The 22,104-nt window shown below is 34.7% G+C and overlaps 3 protein-coding genes and 1 non-coding gene across 4 annotated transcripts in view; 3 read left to right on the forward strand and 1 right to left on the reverse strand.

Moving 5' to 3' along the window:
* LOC127861624 (profilin-1-like) overlaps nucleotides 1–22,104 on the reverse strand; it is a 368,553-nt gene that overhangs the window by 297,602 nt on the left and 48,847 nt on the right. The window lies entirely within an intron of this gene.
* LOC127861621 (TLC domain-containing protein 4-A-like) lies at nucleotides 1,962–7,868 on the forward strand. Its single transcript, XM_052400279.1, has 5 exons — nucleotides 1,962–2,160; nucleotides 3,673–3,860; nucleotides 4,321–4,570; nucleotides 4,904–4,977; nucleotides 7,213–7,868. The coding sequence occupies exons 1-5, from the start codon at nucleotides 2,158–2,160 to the stop codon at nucleotides 7,523–7,525; spliced, it is 828 nt and encodes a 275-aa protein (XP_052256239.1). The 5' UTR covers nucleotides 1,962–2,157; the 3' UTR covers nucleotides 7,526–7,868.
* On the forward strand, nucleotides 11,806–12,848 carry LOC127861619 (acetylcholine receptor subunit beta-type unc-29-like). Its single transcript, XM_052400277.1, has one exon. It carries the CDS (start codon nucleotides 11,807–11,809, stop codon nucleotides 12,830–12,832), a length of 1,026 nt encoding a protein of 341 aa, XP_052256237.1. The 5' UTR covers nucleotide 11,806; the 3' UTR covers nucleotides 12,833–12,848.
* Nucleotides 15,772–15,853, forward strand: Trnas-aga (transfer RNA serine (anticodon AGA)). The gene has a single exon. It is a non-coding gene; the product is annotated as a tRNA-Ser (tRNA).

Here is a 22,104-nt window from a genome sequence, read left to right on the forward strand (position 1 = left end):
GGAGATTTTTTCACGACAGAAATATAGTCGATGAATGCGTTGTTAATGTAACGTTTTCTGTTATGGAGTAGATGGACACAATTTTGACACATAGCATACCTCTTCAGCATTCATGCGAAACATCACATAAACAAGGTTTCGTTGGTATATATGATCAACGTGTATGTAAGTTGTTCTCGTCCATGAGTAATAATCAATTCTGATTTAGCTATACTATCGAGATACGATTTATTTAATAACGCCTGACTTTTAAATCGGTGAACATCGGGTTGTTATTGATGCGACAACATTCCTTTGATAAATTCTTTAAAACTTTTACAAAGTATAATAATAGAACGAGAACTCAACGAAAGTGATTTATTTAAACAATCATTTACTTATTAACAAATATAATTCATTGAATCAACGCTGCACACATTCCCTTTATTATTAATTTTATCAACACAACTCTCAAAATGAGTAGTTTCTTTAACAGGCAATATATCAAACGTTGAGGGCTGAGAAACAAATTTGAATAAAAGTACAAAAGAGTAATGCCAGAATATGATTTTTATTAATGAAATTAAAGTTAAGTGTTAAGTAATTTTCGTCAGTACAATCAACACTCATTCATTGACATGAGACAAAAAAATCCTCACTCCAAACAAATTCTGTACCTGCAACAAAACACGATCGCCCGACATTGGATTCATTGAACATGTATCGGCAAAAGTCAAGGTCTTTCCCAGGGGCATATGCATCGGCCGGCGACCGTTTGATTCCGGAGGGCGTCCGCACGATGATCGACGGACGCCGGACGTCGCTCGTTTTGATACAATGAATCCGATGCGCACGCCGGGCGATAACCGTGCGTTGATCGTCCGATCTGATTTTCCTTCCCGGGCCCGATATCGGGTAATTTGTTTTTGAGATTAAAAATTAATCCGGACGCCGCCCAATGCTACAATATGACCCGGTGTGCGTGCGATCATCGACCGGGCGCCAGCCCGATGAGCGGAATAATACGTCGCCCGCTGATTGGACGTTGATCGAAATATATTTGTGACTTTGTTACTCATCGGACGTTTCTGACGTGTCCAGTCTTCCCGACTCATGGGGACACATCGGCCGGCAACCGGATTATTTCTAACTGAGGCAATTTAGTTACGTTATTTTGTACCATACGAAACCAAGGTTCGAACTCGGAAGGGTTATCTTTGGGACAAATCTAAATCAAGTATTGTGGAATAAATGAGATCTCTATAGGATTCACGAATTTTTTGTAAATGTTGCTTATTGAAGTTGTTTATTTTTCATGATCCAGTTTCGAACTCTGACAAGATATCATTGGGGCAAATTTCCGACCAAGTTTCATGTCGATGAGGTAAATGTTGCCTCTAGAGTGTTCACACGCCTTTTCTTTAAATTTACATAGTTGCCTATTTTTATCCCAAGTAAACCTGTTTTAAACTCGACCGAGATATCATTCGAATTAATGTTTTGAACAAGTTTTATGACACTGGACAATAAATGTGGCCTCTACAGTCTTCGCACTTCACATAGTGACAACGCACGACATACGACGAACGATGGAAAATGTGCGCTAGGAGTAGATATTGCTCAGGTAAATAAAAAGGGAATTTTCCTTGTGGAATATTATAACGTTTGTTGAGTGCGTTAAATGAGCTTCTAATGAACACATGCTGAAAACGTCATTTATTTATGCTAACAGACCGCATGTAATCGGACGTCAATTCATCTCATCTAACAGCTTAATAATTAACACAGTTTTAATGTCCATGTTAAATATTTATAAACACATATTAAAATATATAACAACGAACTTCTATATCTTTTTGAATTACCGCATTTTGTCTTCACGTTAGCACGTTACGTGTGAATGGCGCTGAGTCGTTATCTATTTGTTGTCAATTTGGTCAGATAAAGAGTCGTTTAGGTGTACTTAAACGACTAACGACTAGATCTGGACCATAAGTACAATCTGTTATCAAAAATGACATACATTTGTAAATGTATAACTTTCACTTGATACATGTAATATCACAACTCATACTATTACGAACAAAAGAACAGGGAATACATAGGATGTTTATTCAGAGATCTGAGGTTTACATCGCATTTAAGTACGGAAGAGACTTATAATAAAAGATTGTAGTGATGGTATGTTTTATGTTTTTGATAATAGCATTTTAAAGAACTTTTTACGTACGTTGTTTATATACATGCTATATGGATTTAGAAAATTCTTTACAGTGCATTCATATTTCCGCTTTTGTTGATATACCGTAAAAAGAAAATGTAAGTGTAGTTAAATGTGTTTATTGGGTCGATTAATCGCTTGGATTGCTGGAGAAAACGACTCTTGAGTAGAGGGATGGAATCTGTTCACGAAATAGATCGTTGAATGCTAACTGAGTATACAGATCAAATTATCACTTCGATAATGAACAACTATATAAATTAGACAAATGAAAATTGAATTTAAATATTTATTCGGGAATTTAAAATGAAATGTTTGTGTATGTTGTGATTGAGATTGTTAATGGATTCTTAGAGAAAACACTTAAAAGGTGACTATTAAATACATTGATATTTTGTTGACGGATACATTTTTAATCTTGCTGTAAATTACCTGCCTCGCGCTTGCATGGAAATACCTATAAACATTAAGGTGACTGATATACCAAATTTTTTTTTGTTAAACATAATTACGTACACACGTATTCATGTATCGAACATTTGATATGTACATATGAAACTCTGACCACTGTACATAAATCATACGACGTATCTCCATCTACATGGAGAGGAATTACTATAAGTGTCGCACCGAACATGTTAACCAGAACAATTATTAGATATATTGTTGTATGATGTTCTCATGTTTACATGATTACATCAACTATTGAATCGCTTAAAATAACAGTTTAAATAATATCAAAAGCACGAACATTAGACCGTCAGTGAACCACAATTTATAATTAATACGGATAATATAGACGTTCCTGGGACCCCGTTGGAAATAAGTTATTCATGTGAACATGTCTAGGCTTTACGGTTATCCCGTGTATACATCATATCGTAATCTTATTTAGATGTGTGATAAATGGTATTTAATATGTACGTAATGCATATTTTTCTGAAGTTGATAATAATGAAATATTTTGTGTGTGTTTTTTTTACTATATTTTATTGCATTGATTATATTGAATTGTAAATTGCTTGAACACCAGTATGACACTCGTTATTGACGCTCTTTGGCTGAAGCATGATATCAAGTATAACTTGTTAAAAGCACGATTCTTCATACCAGCTGGTCGATTCTATACAAAAAATGTCACTGGTGTATGTTAAATAGATACACGTGCGTAACATATTGTATGAGATTGAGGAAACAACTTAAAACTAATCAACAACCAAACGTTATATTGTTATAATGTAAAAATACAATCATACATTTTATTTCGAAAAAAATATAACGTTTCAGCTTGTGTTCTATGTTTCCGTTTTATATTACGACATTATTTTAAAGTTAACAGTTTTAAAAAGCACATTCATTTATTAAGCTATCACTTTTGTTTATCCAATATGACAACAGTCTGCTGGTGTAAAACTGAAAATAAGCATAAAACATGTTTTCAAACAAAGCATTCGTTCTTTCTTACGAAACAGGAAGCGGGAGGAACTGGCGCGCGGCCACATGAACTCAAATATGATCCGTCGTATGTACTGTACGGAGGCGGAGCCAGCTTCCTGCTTAATATAATCCTGTTCCGGTTGGTCAGTCCGGTCGTTTCCGGTTGCCTCGTGCCTGCGTACCGAACGTTGTCCATACGCGACCGCATGGATTGGAACGACAGGTTTATTACGTCGTTTTAAGAAATCCTGTATTTCCGGAGTCTTGGTCCGCGTTAATAAATTCAGTTCTTAAGACTTCACAAGGGATTGGCTTGGTCCATTTATAGCTGCGAATCATAAATGACCTTATTAAAAAAGAAACAAATAATATCATTTTATATAACAAAAAATATTTGTCTTAACAACGATTTGTTCACAATATTCTCGTATAAAAATTATTTTTCGTATACGTGTATGCATACTGACTAATTTTAAAATTTGAAATAAACTAAAATAATTGTAATACATAGAATTGTTAAAACATCTAATACGAACGCTATCGCGTTCCTGAAAGGGACGTACTGTACGCGAGCTTTTGTCCAGGATTATCAAGGATAATCGTAGATTAGCACTTTCATATACAACGTTAATGTATCCGGAAAACAGGAATATATATCGCTATTATACTTATTTTATGTGTAGGTTTATATCCAACATCAACGCCGCCCTATCGATAGTCATGTCCGCTTACACACTGTTCTACGAAGACGCCCTCTCCGCGGACAAGGTCTGGCACGACAGCTACGTCGCACGTCTCGCTTGCGGTATCATCGCCGGCTACATGCTGGCGGATGTCATCTGCATGCTCACGTGGTGTCACGTGGGCGCCGGGGAGCTCCTCGGCTTTATGTTCCACCACGCAGCCACCGTTTATGCGTATTATTTTATATCGGTAGGTTGACGCGCATGACTTTAAATCGTTCGGGTTGATTCAGATAGTTTTAAAACAAAATAATGTTACAACCACGAAATAATGTGTTGTTTTCTTCGTTTGTTTGTTATTTTGGAGTATAACAACAGAAGAAGAATCTTTAAGAGAAAAAAACTCGCATACGAACATATAGACGATACAAAAATATATATATATGTTATATTTATCGTGTATAATTATGTTTAAAGATTTTTTACATAAAGGTAAATTTCTATATTTTTGTAGTCGTAGGTAATCATAAACGGTACATGTGAATCATTATTTTGTCAGTTATCGTGTTTAACTGTATAACAGGCTTACGGCGTGCTGTGTTACTTCGGGATGCTGCGACTCATAGCGGAAGTCTCTACCCCGCCTGTTAACCAAAGGTACGTCGTCTAGTAGCGGACGTCTCTACCCCGCTTGTTAACCAAAGGTACGTCGTCTAGACTCATAGCGGAAGTCTCTACAATGCCTGTTAACCAAAGGTACGTCTTCTAGTAGCGGAAGTCTCTACCTCGCCTGTTAACCAAATGTACGTCTTCTAGACCAAGCCCTCCTTAACCAAACTGAAAAGTGGGGGTTCAAGTCCATATAAATTAACATATTTTTTTTTTATTTGCAATAACGATTTTTTCGAATTAGCATTATCAAGAAAATGTCATAACTGAAGTTAACTTATCATAGATGTATGTGTTTAGCAATTTAACTTAAATAAAAACAGTATTAACGCTTCTTTCGATGGTATATGAGACGGCATTGTACTTAAATAGCACCATTGTCTTATCTTATACTCCCACAAACAAAATTTAGGGGGGTAAATAGGAGTGAGCTTGTCGGTCGGTCTGTCGGTCGGTCCGTATTAAGTGTCCGCTCTTTAATTCAAGTTTTTTTCATCCGATTTTCCCCAAAATTGGTCAGATGTTATTATCTAGATGATGTCTAGGTCAAGTTCGAATATGGGTCATGCCAGGTCAATAACTAGGTCACGGGGTCTTTTAGTGCGTTTGAAACATTCAGCATGGTGTCCGCTCTCGTATTCAAGTAGTTTTCATCCGAGCTTCACCACACTTGGTCACAACTTGTATCTAGATGATGTGTAGGTAATGTACGAACATAGGTCATGCCGGGCAAAAACTAGGTCACGGGGTCACTTAGTGCGTTTTAAACATTAAGCATAGTGTCCGCTGTTTTATGTGAAGACAACCTGTAAAATATTGTGTCAATGCGGCATGTGGGGGTATTCGTCAAGTCTGTTACAAAGCTCAACTTTTTATTTGTTTTATTCCCAACAGCTAATCGTGTTTATTGTAAAGAAGTTACCATATCATTATTTTTAGTTATTGTGATACTATGGAAGGTGATACTTATACATGAATGTTGTAATTCACTTTACATTGCATGATTTCAAAAGCGCGGAGGTTAACATGTGTTTAGGTAAGGGTCGATTCTTCTTTTTACAATATATTGCCCTCTAAGATAACTCCGGCGGCTTGACTTCAAGCTGTATTGCGTCGGCGCGGAACGCCTGAAGTTCGAATTCGCTGCAACAACAACACCTTAAAGGGGCCTTTTCACAGATTTTGGCATGTTTTGAAGTTTGTCATTAAATGCTCTATATTGATAAATGTAAACATTGGATCTAAAAAGCTCTAATAAAAAATCAAGAATAAAATTTAATAAAGGAAAAAAAGTAGCCCGCAGCAGGGATCGAACCAGTGACCCCCGGAATCCTGGAGTAAAAACCAATTAGACCGCTCGGCCATCCTGCCAATTATATATGGAAGACGTATTTTATACTTTATATAAGAAATCTTCGTAGTTTCACAAAATTAAACGACAACAACAGAACTCTCCATATTATTCAATCGTTTCGAGTTGCAACGCATTATAATTTTCAGGTTTTTAAATCGTCAAAAGATGCATATAAAGGCTATATTAGACCATGGTAAATGTTCAGTATTACTGTTACCCCACAAATATCATAGATAAAACGAAAATTTGCGAATCTGAAACAACTTTTTTTAATATTGTCATTTTACCAAAACTTGAAAAGATCCCTTTAAAGCGGGACTGCACGATTTTGTCAAATATTTATGAATTTATATGATATGTGAATTTTTTTTTATCATACATATATTTCAAAATAAATTAAAATAAAAGTAAAGAAGAACAATGGCGAAAAATGCGAAATAAGCAAGATATTTAATTATGAAATCGTAAATGTCTGTACAGTCGAATTCGCCAGCAGGTATATCATGCATGTACGATGTGAATCTAAATTTAGTTTTACGGATCATTTTAATTTCCTGCAACGATATCTATTCATACGACACACGAACACTTACTCCGATCATAATAAAAAGACGAATGCTTCGATTATTGTAGGAAAATATGTAAAAATCTGCGTCACAATCGGCTCGGGGCGCTAATTTGTCTTTGCTTCCTTTAATGAAATTCGTCTTCAATGTATAATTTTTTTTTCCTATGTTGTGTTACTGTAACATATTTTTATCATTACATTACAATTTAAAACATATAAAAATCGTACAAGCCAACTATAAATAACAAAACAAGTAACAAATTCATCGTCATTTTACCTCGCTTGTTCGCTAACGCTCCAGGTGGTTCTTCGACATTCTAGACGTCCCGCGTTCTAACTGCTGCGTACTGCTCAACGGTATGCTGATGGTGGCGACCTTTTTCTTCTTCCGGATGGTCACCATGCCGACATACTGGTACCAGATCTGGCTGGTTACCGGCACAGATGCTGTCTTAAAGCTTGGACACATCCAGCTGATCATGTACATACCATGCTTCGTTCTGGACGCGCTGAATCTGTACTGGTTTTACAAGATGTGTCGAGGATTCATCAAAGCGATAAAAGGCTTGATAAAGCCTGTTGCAAACAATAGCGCGAAATTCAAAACAGTGTAGCTGCGTTTGAAGTAAATTAAAGAGAATTAGCAATAATTTAATAATTTCTCACGTGATGCATCAAATTATTTACAAATATACTGTGTTACATTGGCGCATTCAAACTTTATGTATCGGGTAACATTACACATGTATGTGTTTGGTTGCATATATATATATATGATACATATTTCCGTTGTTCTAGTTAAGCTACTAGCAAAACATCATTTCCTCATATTCCTAAATGCAATGTATAATTTCTGTTATGTTCAGGGCATAATACTGTTATTTGCAGCTGTGATAAAATACTCTGTATATACGTTTACAATTGGTACATAATGAAATATAATATTATACAGTTTAATTATAGTCATAAATTTAAATAAGCTTGACTTTTATATACTCTATGTACTATATATATATATATATATATATATATATATATCACATGCGATGTATTTAATCATTAAATCGTGTATGTAAAACCTGTGCAACACGCGCCAAATGTTAACTACATATAATTTTTCGTTCAAAAATAAAGTACTAAACGACAATATTCAAAAGCTCGCCATACGTTTACATCATACTACGCCGAATATTCGGGAACGTCTTTCCACAATAGTAGAGTATACCAAGAAATTATATATGGTGTATTTAAACTGATTTTTTTAAAGACAACGTTTTGATAAAGTGATTTAAATATCATCAAAAATTGAATCTTTCAATTTTTCCATTAAAAGTGATTGGGATTAATCTGTTAAGGATCTTGTTCACAGATCTCTAGCATTTATGCAATTTTCATTAAGTTTTCGTTAAGCAATAACTTAGAATAAACGCATTTAGATATATTCAGTAAAATAACAGGAACAGAATCTTAAATAATGTTGTTTTTATGAAATGCAAAGAACATCGTTGTTTTATACCTGCTTACACATCCACCTCCAAATCGAAGTTAATGCAAATTTTTTGCAGTATTCATAATGGGTTTTTATTAAACAACTAAGTGCATGTAATCCTGCTCGCAGGACTTCCGTTTATCGCATGTTTAACCTTAACTTGACCTTGTTAAACATTGTTAGTTGTTCGCTTGCGAACAACTAAGGTTAAGAGCAAGTTTTGCATGACAGATTTGATCATGACCTGAAACCCGATTACTGCCTGCATACGCGCCGAGAAATAATTTGCGGCGTTGTTTCAGTTCTTGAACTACAATAAGTTATAAAATGAAACATAATAAGCATATCGTGTTAAATTAAATAATTTTGAAAGGATCGTTCACATGGTTCAGGATCACGTGACTTTATGGGGTTCCCCTTTTAACTTTAATGGATGTATACACGACGGTAAGTGGTGCTTTATTTCAAATAGCATTTTTAAAATTATGTTTCTTAAGAATTTCAACTAGTGCATAAAAGATGTTTATGCTGCTTATGGCAATGTGAAATACATCGGAATAACTTTAATAAGCCTTTGCTCTTGTTCACAAATTCGGTATCTACTGCATTCATTGTACACGGATATGCTTCACGCAACGTGAAATGTTGTCAACAATTTCAGACGTATTCAATGATTTATTCTTATGCCTTGAGATATCGGCACAAACCGCAAGAAAAACCATTTTGAATGCACTAACGAAATTTGCAAATGCTTTTCAATAACTTAAGATATTTGCAAAAATAAAGTTCTTAACGGTGTGTTTACATTCTGTCCTTCCCGTGTGTAAAACTCGGGAAAACCCATTGATTCTACACACTGTTTATAAGAATCAAAATAAGTATATAAGTCAAAAATCAAATTTTTAGCTATGCGTGTCGCGGAAGAGTTTGTGTATAAATTATTAAAGTAGTCCACTGGGTGCTACGTCATTCAAGTGGTATTTTTGCGCAGCCCAGTCCATTCCAAATCAGGAGATATTGATAGATCTGGGAAAATAAAACTACTTCTGTCGAGATTGCAATACACTATCATGCGTCTCTTGCGTAACCAAGCTGATAGCGCTTGACTTTTTCTGGTAGTACAGCTTGGGGTGGAAGGTCTGATTTGGCTGCGAAATCTGCAGCAGGACTTTTAAATTTACTTTGAAATTCAACACATACACGTGCAGAGATGAAGCTGTTAGTTACCAACCCTAATATCGGTCGACATTTGACAAGCCACATAACAGTAATTTGTGCTGACAAAGATGCGTCACGAGAAATTCGCAGGTTACTCTCTAGTATACAAATATGCCCAAACTTTAGATATAACAATCAAATAGGGGTAACATCTCCAAAATATGACGGCATAAGTTATGGTTCTAGCACTGCGCTTCCTTTTAATTAGACATATACATATACGTATGGATTGCAGTTATGATGAGTAGGAATTGCAGATCTTACTATTCGGTATAGCAGCTCTAATATGTAGTTCGTTCTAATATGTTACAATTGCAGCTTTAATGAATTATGATTGCAGGTTTTAAGAGTTTTTATTTCAATTCTGATGAGTTTTAATGGCGGTTAAAAGTTGAGGAAGTGCAGTTGTGCTTAGTGTGTATTGCAGTTCTTGTGAGGTTGAATTTCAACGTGTAGGAATCACAGTTTTGATTGCTTTGGAATTGAAATTTTGATCAGTCGGTACTGCAATTCTGAAATATATGAATTGCCGTTTTTATACATAAAAACGCAGTTCTGACGAGAAGGAAATGAATTTTGCAAATAGGTATCTTGATTGTATCTGACCGGACTTACTACACATACATTAAAACAACATTCTTCTGTCGCTCTTATGTCTTTAATATCTTGAAGAATCTTCAGAGGGTCCTTTAACGTCCTGAGATTCGAACTTGCACGGGAAGATATTTCATATGACCATTGTTCATTCGTTTATTGATGTGATGCCAATAACATTATTATTTATATCAACTTTTTTTCGACTATGTATTTATCTCAATTGGCACAGACATCTGGATATACAATATTTGTTAGATTTGAGCATATAGCTCGCAAGAATGCATTTGACGTTTGCCTTTGACTGAGTTGCGGTAATATCTGGCGGTCATCTAGAAGCCATATAAATATAGCTGAAGGCACAGTAAAAAATCTATGTCGAAATTCCAACGTCAATAGTTTGCACAATACAAGTAAATATTTAACGATATCATATATCATGAATAATTGATGCATCGCATGTTCAATTCATTTCCGCCGTCTAAAGTATAATATAAGCAGGACAGTGCAGATTGTATCAGACAGATATGCACCCAAAAGTCAAGCACCGATATAGAAAATTTAAGAGTATTTATGTAATACATTATAGGGAATGTTTTAGACACGTTTTCACATTCACCACACGGCATAGCAGAGTATTATAGCAATCAAAATCATTTGGTCATTTGTAGCATTGAACAACGGAGATTTGATTCAACTCACGAAGCATAACGTCGGTGTTATAAATCTACAATCTTGATAGATGAAGTTGCTGTTTCAATACAAGTCGGCAAATCACATTATTTTGCCCCCCCCCAGCGCTCAGTCCGACCTCTTGGTATATCAACCGTTCAACGTGTAGTGTTATTGATTGAGTTTGTTTAATTGGCGTAAGTAAATAGCCGGTCTTAAATAATTTGCAAAGGGATCGAATAGACAATGATTAAAGGGATCATGAAATACTAAACTATTCAAATAATTAATCTAGATCGTTTTTCGCGTTAAACGTCAATAAGCGTGAATATCTTTTTAAAAGATCACAAAGGCTTTGTACTGAGATACTAAAATCAGTATTATTTGACGTCTAGACACTGTCGTTGACGTTTGTGATTTTTATTGGAGTATTTTTTTTTTCAAAATACTCATGCTAGTGTCATGCGCCGAGAACAAACTTGGCATGAGATTGTTATAACTGGATATTAAAGAAACTGACACATTCAAGAACGCTACTAAAGGTAAAGGTCCTTGTTACCGCTATGATCATAAAGTTTGGAAACTATCGAACACGAAACTTACTTATATGACTTACACTGACAATATAGCATCAAAACATACACGCATACCCAATATAACCATGTTAAGTGTTTCAGGTATCGCATTGTTTCTCTGTGTAACATGCATTAGCTGTGTTTCTGGAGCGATGATAGATGACACAAAGACTTTGTTACGAGACCTGCTTAGCGAGTACAACAAAAATGTGCGACCTGTACGCAAACAGGATGACACTATAAACGTCACCGTTCAAATGTACGTCAAGTCGATTCAGGAGTTCGATGAAGTCAGCGAAAAGTTCTCGGTTGTGGCTGGTTTTTTGATAATCTGGAAGGACATAAGTATGATGTGGGACCCTGCGGGTTATGGTGGTGCTTATCAAATCCTGACATCCTATGATGACGTGTGGGTGCCAGAACTTATTCTGACGTCGCCGTCAGATGACGTCGAGAGCCTAGGGGCGACTTGGAATCGCATCCGGTATTATGCCGATGGAACCGCTGTTTGGATTCCGGTCAAGTTGGTTAAGTCCACGTGCGCAGTAGACGTCAAAATTTTCCCGTTTGATACACAGACGTGCACGTTATCATTTAGCGCAATGGGGTATGAGTTTAATGAAGTTTTCATCATGCCAGAGACGGACCAAGCTGACATGGCGTTATTTACAGAACACCCAATGTGGGACGTTGTTGACAACACAGCCTCCTCCGAACGATTCGGGTCAAGTTGGCAAGTGAGTTTTGGTTTCAAACTCAAGAGAAAGCCGGAATATGTTATCGTGAATGTGTTACTACCAATTCTTTTCCTTAGTATCCTGAATCTGGTAGTGTTTCTTTTGGTGCCGGAGTCAGGTGAGCGGATTGCGTACTGTATTACCGTTCTCCTTTCCATCGCGGTCTTCATGACAATAGTCAGCGCTATGCTTCCAAGAACCTCGAAACCCGTTCCGATCATCTCCTTCAAACTTATGATAGATATTGCTATAAGTTCTGCTATTACCGTTGTGGCCATTCTTAACCTTCGTATCTACAACAAGGATCCGGAAAGTCCCGTTCCGAAATGGCTGATTGGAATATACCGGATATTGACCTGCACCCTTTGTTGCAAGCGAAAAATAGAACCTTTGGAGATGAGAACGTTACTAAGGAAAACTTCAAAAGCGATAAGGATACAAACTGTAAAGGCTATCTCTACGGCTGAAAATGACAATAATTTTGAGAAACAACCATCCGATTTAACTGTTGAAGAGCGAATCACGTGGAAGAACATTAGCTACATGATCGACGGAGTTGCTTTGTGCCTTTTCAGTCTTGCAGCAATTGGCAGTTTCGCTGTTTTTATGATTATTGTTACAGGACGCAGCAAGTAAACAACAGCTGAATATTCCAAGAATTTCCGTCCTGATTGAGTTTCAAAACTTTCTTAGTTAAGGTAAGGCAGTACCGTAAGGCCACGAAGAAAAAAAACTGAAAATTTAAGTTTACAGTGTTTAAGTGTTATATAAACTGAAAATAATCATTGAAATGTTTAGTGATGATGAAAAGAACGTGGGTTCGAATACTGACTGTCCATGTCTGAACTGCAAGGATGCTATCACCAACGTAATGTTGCATTGTTTATCACGGTTATAGTTATCAAACATTGCAAATAAATACAAATGCACCTAACAGTTGAATTGAATGTTCATATGTGCTGTAAGTTGCGTAAATGTTGCCATTCTTACAATAACTTTGTGGCATCATTTAGGATATTTTGTTCCTGAACTAAATCCTCTGTCATAACTTAAAATGTACTTACGTTAGATGAAAGTTTATTGTTAAATGCATAATGATTGTTGATCTGCATAAGCTCTTTCAATGTTATTGTTAGTTAAAATATAATGTTATTATTGAATATTTAGAGAACTATTGTTTAAGATTGGGATTCATAAATGCATTTGATTGATTGTTGAAATCCTAAGTCATTATGATTTGCTCAGCAAAATACTAAGTCATTGTCATTGCTGTGTTCGCAGAATCCTAAATTATAAGTGCTTAGCGACATTTATAACAATAAAGTGATATCTTTCGTATTTAAATACGTCCACGACTATGGTGTTATTGTATATCTTGCCCTACACAGCAAATTGTCAAAACCCTTTTGCCATCATTATTTCAACTTGTCCTAAAAAAGAATCCGGTGCAAAAAAATTATACCCCATTCTCAATAAACATTAAGAACAACCATCAGTAACAGCTAAATAGTATACACAATTTAATATTATACTTAATGAAAAAGAATTACATTGCTTATTTGATATATCCTTTTTAATAAACAGTGATGTCAATGTTCAGTGGTTCCAATATAGGTTAGTTCACAGGATATTGGGAACAAATAGTCTTTTGAATAAAATTAAAATACTGATGACCCATTATGTTCATTTTGCAAACAAAGTGAGGAAATTTTAGAACATTTAATATGGGAATGTCAGATATCTTAAGCAATTATTGATGACATGTAACCAGAACATTTTTTCGTTTCATTAACATGACAATCTTTCTACTTGGATATTCAATTAAGTCTGAAAGAGCCATAATTAATGTTATTTTGTTCACTAAATTATACTTGTACAAGTGTAAAATGAAAAACATGCATTTCAAGCATAACAGATGCAAAGAGTTTCATAAAGTATGAATATGATAACTTGAGCAAAATATCAAGTTCAAAAAATAAGTTAGATTCTTTTGACAGAAAATGGAAACCGTTGAATGCTTTTGTCTCACAAACTTAGAATTCATATTTGATGATTGTTGTAGTTTTAAGCACTTTTTTCAAATACTATTCATAGTGAAAAGTTTCTGTAGGACCTATTTAGTATATACTATAACTATAAGCACCTATTATTGCTTCTGTATGCCTTTTTCATCAGTTATTACATTGTACACATTGTGTGTTGTCTTTTTAGACTGGATGATGTTTGTTTCCTTTTTATGTACTTTGTACATATGTGTGTGCTTTGTCAACACAGAACTTTGCTTTGTCTGTTGTTGAATACTACTATATTTAACTTTAGATATGAGTTGGTTGCGCTACATGTGTTTTTGTTTACGATTGGAAATCATTATTGTTAACATTCATATTGTACATGTACTTTTTGTTCAATTTCGAAAAATAAAATGTGTCGACTTGGCACTGGCGTTCAGGTAAGCACTAGGCCTTCTAGGGACCTCGGACATGAGCTCCAAAAGTGTACCTTCCTATTTGCCTCCACGGTACTAATCCGGCAATGTCTGTCTTACGGAATTGTAGTTCTTATGAGTTGCAATAGCAGTTTTTAAGAGTTTATTCAGTTCTAATGAGTTTAAAAAGCAGGATCAAGTATGGAAATTGCACTTCTGATGAGTAGGAATCACAGTTTTCATTGCTTCGAAATTGAAGTTCTGATCAGTTATTATTGCAATTATGACGTCTTTTGCATTGCAGTTTATAAGCATCAAAATCGTAGTTCTGAGGAGTAGATAATGCCGTTTGCAGTGAGGCATTCGTATTTGACCGGGCTTTGTACACATTATTACAAACAAACTTCTTCTGTCGCTCTTATGTCTTTAATTTGCAACGGTAATCAACTTTATGCCCCCACTCAGTTAAAGAATATTTAAGGCGTCCGTTTACGTCGCAACATCCTTTATATCAGTATTTTAACGGATCGTTTTAAGGTCCCATCTGACATGAAATAGAACTTGAAATGAAAATACGCTAAAGTACAGGTGGCTGATTATTTAAAAAACAAACATATTTAGGAACGGTAGGGCGGGTTAACGATCATTTCTTTCTCTGCCTCCATATTTTATCACCGTCTAATATACACCTCGAATGGCGTATCGATAGATTTACAACGTTCGTAAATGCCAACACGAAAAACTCTCGCATTTTCCAAGCTAAACCTTTAACGCGCTATCTCTGCTTAACAACATGCAAGATTCCAACATAAAACCGTATTTTTCGAAGCGAGGAAGTTCATTCTTCACACGCCTTATTTGAATAAATAGAAAACTGTGTGTTAATTTTATAATTATTTGCCTATGCATGATCTGTCAAAACGTTTATCGTTGTCAGCAGGATTCGCACCTGCGCGGGAAGATCCCAGTGGATTTCTAGTCGATCGCATTGACCCCTCGGACACGACAACTGATTTATTAACTTATATGGGCATGTTAACTTCAAAGTTTTTGAATGTAAAATTAGATCGATTGAACAGAAATACGTCCTTTTCTTCCGCATTTATGATGTATCTTTACATGTATATTGAGCGAATGTCATTGAACAATAGTTGTCGTGGCCGAGTGGTTAAGGCGATGGACTAGAAATCCATTGGGATCTTCCCGCGCAGGTTCGAATCCTGCCGACAACGAGACTTATTTTGACACGAAGTATAATAACCAGAAGTTAATTGTTAATCAAGTATAAATAGTGAACATTCAAACTGTCGCGTAGGGAATTATAAAAAATCAAAGTTTTTTTCAAAATAAGCGACTATTAGGTAAAGTGCACATATTATATTTAATCATTATCTTAAATTCAAAAGTTTGATTTGCAATACTGTTTATAGTGTGCGGTCAGTCGTTAGAAGTATTAGAGGCTGAGTGGATAAGACGAGGAACGAGAAATCCGTTGGCATCTTTCCGCGCAAGTACGAAATCGACCGTAAAAGGCGGCCTTATTGTACCGTTAGATATTTAAATATGATTAATTGAAAGAGTAATATATTATAAATTGCCATATAACATTGTAAAATGTAACATTTTAATGCATTATGTGTATTAAACAGTTATTGTTTAATTGTTTATTGACATGCGAAATATCGCATATAATGAAAAAAATCTATAAATTATTTCTTAATGCAAAATTCAAACATATATTGTAAAAAAATGTGCATCTTTATTATCTCGACCGCATTAATCACATATACATATAATGTCATTTTAAAGCGAGTAGGGTAGATGATTTTTCAAAACATTTATCGTAGTCGACAGGATTCGAGTTTCCGCATGATAATTGAACTATGTACGTTTTCTTTTTATTCCTTTATCAACGAAGCCGATTTAATAGTCTTAAAGGGAGATTATACCATTGTTATATGTGTTAAATTGCAATATGTTGATAACAAAATATGTAACAAGATAAGTATTGATGCAAAGCATCAAAGGGCGTCGGGAATTTCAATGTAAAAGGCACTCAATAAAATTACATGGAACGATTGTTTTTCTACTGTAAATATTAATATATTGGCCGATTATTTTAAACAAAATTGAAAAAGATACTTGTATAACCATTATCTATGATTGTGTGTTATAACTCTCAAATATACATTATCCGTCGTATGATGTTGTGTTATAACTCCCAAATAACCATTATCTATGATTTTGTGTTGTAAACCCCAAATATTTCATAGTTCATTTTATTTACATTGGTTTCCTTTTTTTACTGGCATCCGTGTGCAGTTTTCATTAATAAAACAGAACTTTGTAGGTTTTAAAACATCTGCTTCATCTTGTAAGCGTAATTTCATATTTTTCTCAACTTTAATGGAAGATGATTCTGAACTTATTCTTAAGTTGCTCAGTTACGATAGGGGTTCAATACTCATTGATATGAAAACATTGTAAAAGTTTTAAATGTGTTTACGAACCCCCACCCCACCCTCTCACACATATATTTCATGGGCATAATACAAACAAAAAAAATGGTTAAAATAAAACAGCATATTTATTTAAGGTTCATGTAGAGGCTTCAGTTTGAAAAATGTGGGACCCCTAGCATTGAAATCAAATTTAATAAAACGAAGAGTGCCATATTGAACATGTTTACATATTTGCTTAAAAGGATGGTTTTCCTTCAAACTGCTTCCAATGTTGTGCAGCAAAGTCTCATACCGTCGACAAAATCAATCAAAATACTAAGCGATTTTAACACAAAATGGACATTATTTTCAAAAATCTGAATGATGTTTATTCAACGTATTTCGGCGGAAATTATATAACTAGTTAATAATATCGACATTGCTGAGGGTAAGTTACGCTTTAATATTAAATAAAATACATTCTAGAAATATCAAAACTCGAACACATGTCATTTTATGACGATGGGGGCAGCCATTTTGAAATTAATAAAATTGAAACATGCTAAAAACTCACTCATCGCTTAATTGACATTCAAAACGGTTGACGATGACACATGCATTGGATTGTAATCTTTCCATTGATGTGTGCAAACTGCATGATCAGACCTCATAAACACTCCAAAAAAATAACTTTGTAAGAAGCATTTCACCAATGTTTACAATTGTTGTCGAATCACATGTACTTGTATTATTGCGCACAAAAATACAGACTGACAGAAAGATCGATACGAAACTCCTATCAATTCATCACGGTATACTATTTTATTGATAATATATAATAATAATTCGCTTCAACAGCCTAAATGTAAAAATAATTCTTTTAAACGGAGTTTTAATAACGAAAGTAAAAACAACGGAAGTCACATGGATATTATGTGAGATGCACTTCGGCTCCAGAAAAACAATACAAATACAATAAAAAAGACGTGTGGGGGAAAATTTTCAGCTGGAAAATATTTGAAATAGGGTAAGTGATTATATCTCTGTGTGATCATTTCTGTTGTTAAGCGCGATCTCATCCTGATTAATGTAAACAATTGTTTTACTTGTCGCAACCCAACTGTCAAAATAATGATATGTTTTCTCAGGTATGTGTATACACATACCAGGTTTTCTTACTCCTTCACGTGATTTCGACCGATTTGTAATGCATGTTTTTTTTTCTACGGAGCACAGCGAGTGCCACGCTTTCAAAAAGGGTAGAAGGAATCGATAAACAAATGTATAAAAAGATTCGGTTTGCCAAAAGGAACACATTTTTCAAAACGGTACAAGGACAGTAGTTGTTCAGGAAGGAAGAAAGAAAAAACATGATACCTAGCTGTGTATTTCTATGTAAAACTATGATTTCTAGAGTCGTCTGCACAAAACTCATAAAATCTTGTTATTGATGAGCAATATCTCCTTTTATCACAATGATTTCTACCCAGCCAAACCTATTTCTTTATATTTATTTACAATTTTATATGTCGTCTGCAATTTCTTTCAATTTGAGATGGTTTAAAATTTTCCATTTGGTTATAGCAAAATTATTAAGCCCTTGAAGTAGAATGGTGACTCTTATTATCCACCATATCTGGCTTTTTAAAAAGTAGTTCAGTTTAGTTATTTTCAGAACTTTGTTTAGGAAAATTATCAAAAAAAATGCAGTTGAATAATAACTCATTTGTTGTTTTTTGACATTAATTTTCTGTGAAATGTTGCTAACTTGATATGGTATATGTATATAGCTTTGTATTAATTCAACTTACGGTAGTGCATATCCTTCCTAACTTTGGATTGAGATTTTGTAAATAAGTGTAAAAATGTATTGGTTTTAAAGGGGCCTTTTCACAGATTTTGGCATTTTTTTAACTTATTCATTAAATGCTTTATATTGATAAATGTAAACATTGGATCGTAAAAGCTCCAGTAAAAAATCAAGAATAAAATTTAAAAAAGGAAAAGAATATTGCCCGGAGCAGGTTTCGAACCAGTGACCCCTGGAGTCCTGCCAGAGTCCTGAAGTAAAAACGCTTTAGCCTACTGAGCTATTCCGCCGAGTACACATATTTGACGTATTTTATACCTTATATAAGCAATCTTCGTAGTTTCACAAAATTTAGCGACAAAAACAGAACTCTCCAAATTATTCAATCGTTTCGCGTTGCAACGCTTTATAATTTTTAGGTTTTAAAATCGTCAAAAGATGCATATAATGGCTATATTAGACCATGGTAAATGTTCAGTATTACTGTTTCCTCACAAATATCATAACTAGAACGAAAATTTGCGAATCTGAAACAACTTTTTTCAATTTTGTCAATTTACCAAAGCGTGAAAAGATCCCTTTAAACAAAAATATGAATAAAGCAAAAAAAATATTGAATGTCAAAAATGTGTTTTTGTTATAGTATCCGTCTTTACCTTTAAAATGATATATAGTTTGACCATATTGTACCACATTGAATGAAGACAAACCAAATCAAAAATGTTAATGAATTTTATCCTTCCCATGAACCTTAAACTAAAATGTCTACATCAAAACAAAAAGTTAACATAGAACACAAATAAAATAATTTGGTTCTACTGGGGCTCGAACCTTGGGACTCTTACATGTGAAGCGAGAGTGTAACCACTACACTACGGAACCGCTTGAAAATCACCTTCTAACTAATATATTAATAAGCTATTAATAGTCGGTTTAAATGTAAACCCGGAAGTTTTAACGCTGGATAGTGAGCGGGGTTAAAGGTCCATACCAAAGGGTCCATACCACTGGCAAGATACGGGTCAGGCCTGCGGCCTTCTATATGTGGTTCTTAAAAAAACACCTTGTAGAAGGACTTGATAGTAATGAGACTGGGGTACTGTGATGGTGCTCCTCATTGATAAGCGGCTGCTTCCTTTATCAAGACTCATTATTAAAATTAATAATACGTCTCGCGCTTCGCGCTCTATAGCGCCTTTATTAGTAACTAGGTGGTTGCTAGGATAGTGGAACTAAGAAGGTTTTAATGTGTTTACAAACCCCCCCCCACACCCTCTCATACATATATTTCATAGGCATAATAAAAACAAAAAAATGGTTACAATAAAACAGTATATTTAATTAGACTAAAATGTCTACATCAAAACAAAAAGTTAACATAGAACACAAATAAAATAATTTGATTCTACTTAGGCTCGAACCTTGGACCTCTCACATTAGAAGCGAGCGTGTAACCACTAAACTACGGAACCGCTTGAAAAATCACCTTCTTACTAAGATATTAAGGTAATGGGAGCCTAATGGGTACTTTTCCAGAAACACTCTTTGTTATTATTTCAACATAGTAAATTGTATACCACAACTAATTGCAAAATTTTAAAACTTTTTACCAGCCGGTAAACTTTTTATACTTGGTTGAATACAAATACCCCTTGACTCGGTTTGGCGTTTTCTAAGGATTTACCATATATCCAAAATATATAGTTTTTTGTAATGGGATATACATATATTTTGACAGTTAACTTAATAAACGTACTCGACTGGATTTTGTAGTAGATACAGAATTAAAGGGATCTTTTCACGCTTTGGTAAATTGACAAAATTGAAAAAAGTTGTTTCAGATTCGTAAGTTTTCGTTTTAGTTATGATATTTGTGAGGAAACAGTAATACTGAACATTAACCATGCTCTAATATAGCCATTATATGCATCTTTTGACGATTTTAAAACCTAAAAATTATAAAGCGTTGCAACGCGAAACGATTGAATAATTTGGAGAGTTCTGTTTTTGTCGTTAAATTTTGTGAAACTACGAAGATTGCTTATATAACGTATAAAATACGTCATGAATGTGTACTCGGCGGAATAGCTCAGTAGGCTAAAGCGTTTTTACTTCAGGACTCTGGCAGGACTCCAGGAGTCACTGGTTCGAAACCTGGTCCGGGCAATGTTCTTTTCCTTTTTTAAAATTTTTTCTTGATTTTTGACTGGAGCTTTTACGATCCAATGTTTACATTTATCAATATAAAGCATTAAATGAATAAGTTAAAAAAAAGCCAAAATCTGTGAAAAGGCCCCTTTAAAAAATGTCATTGAAAGAGAATTGTGCCTTTGATGTCCAATAATATATGCACTTATCTGGATAAATTGGCAAAAAACGACAACAAATGGTTCAGTGACAAGAAATTTTAATTACGTTTTATGTCACTTGTAGTGTGATGAAATGCATATATTGTATATATTTATTTAACACAACATATTTTCTACACACTTAATGAATTTCAGGAAGTTTACCGTTCCTATCTCAAGAAATTTTACTTTGAGTATGCCTACCCCAATTCATGTTCACGCAATGAATTAAAGTATAAATTGTATTTCACTTCTTTTGGGGGGTTTTCTGGTTGCTTATTAAAAGCTACAGTTATAAACCATGACATGTGAAGAAATTTAGCTAACTTTGAATTAATATTGATATAATAATACATTAACAAGAGCACCACATAACGGGTTCCACGCTCGGCTGCAAAAGCTTGTCAGAATTTTTTTAGAGGTCACAGTGACCTTGACTTTTGACCTTGTGACCCAACATGGGTGTGGCGTGTAGAACTCATCAAGGTGCATCTACATATGAAGTTTCAAAGTTGTAGGTGGAAGTACTGTGATGAAGTTTCAAAGTTGTAGGTGGAAGCACTATGTTGTTAGAGGCAAAGTTAAAGTTTTATATTAGAGGTCACAGTGACCTTGACCTTTGACCTAGTGACCAAAAAATGTGTGTGTCGTGTAGAACTCATCAAGGTGCATGTACATATGAAGTTTCAAAGTTGTAGGTGAAAGCACTTTACTTTTAGAGCAAATGTAAAGGTTTTAGCACGACGGCGGACGTCGGACGTCGAAGAGGCTATGACAATACCTCGGAGTTAGCCGAGCTAATAATGCAATCTTAAGGTCACCTAAAGTCAAAAGGCAACATATGAATACAGGCGCAGTTCACCACAAAATGTCAAAGTTGTCCC

The sequence above is a fragment of the Dreissena polymorpha genome, chromosome 16 (assembly GCF_020536995.1).
Source record: "Dreissena polymorpha isolate Duluth1 chromosome 16, UMN_Dpol_1.0, whole genome shotgun sequence".
Taxonomy (NCBI): domain Eukaryota; kingdom Metazoa; phylum Mollusca; class Bivalvia; order Myida; family Dreissenidae; genus Dreissena; species Dreissena polymorpha.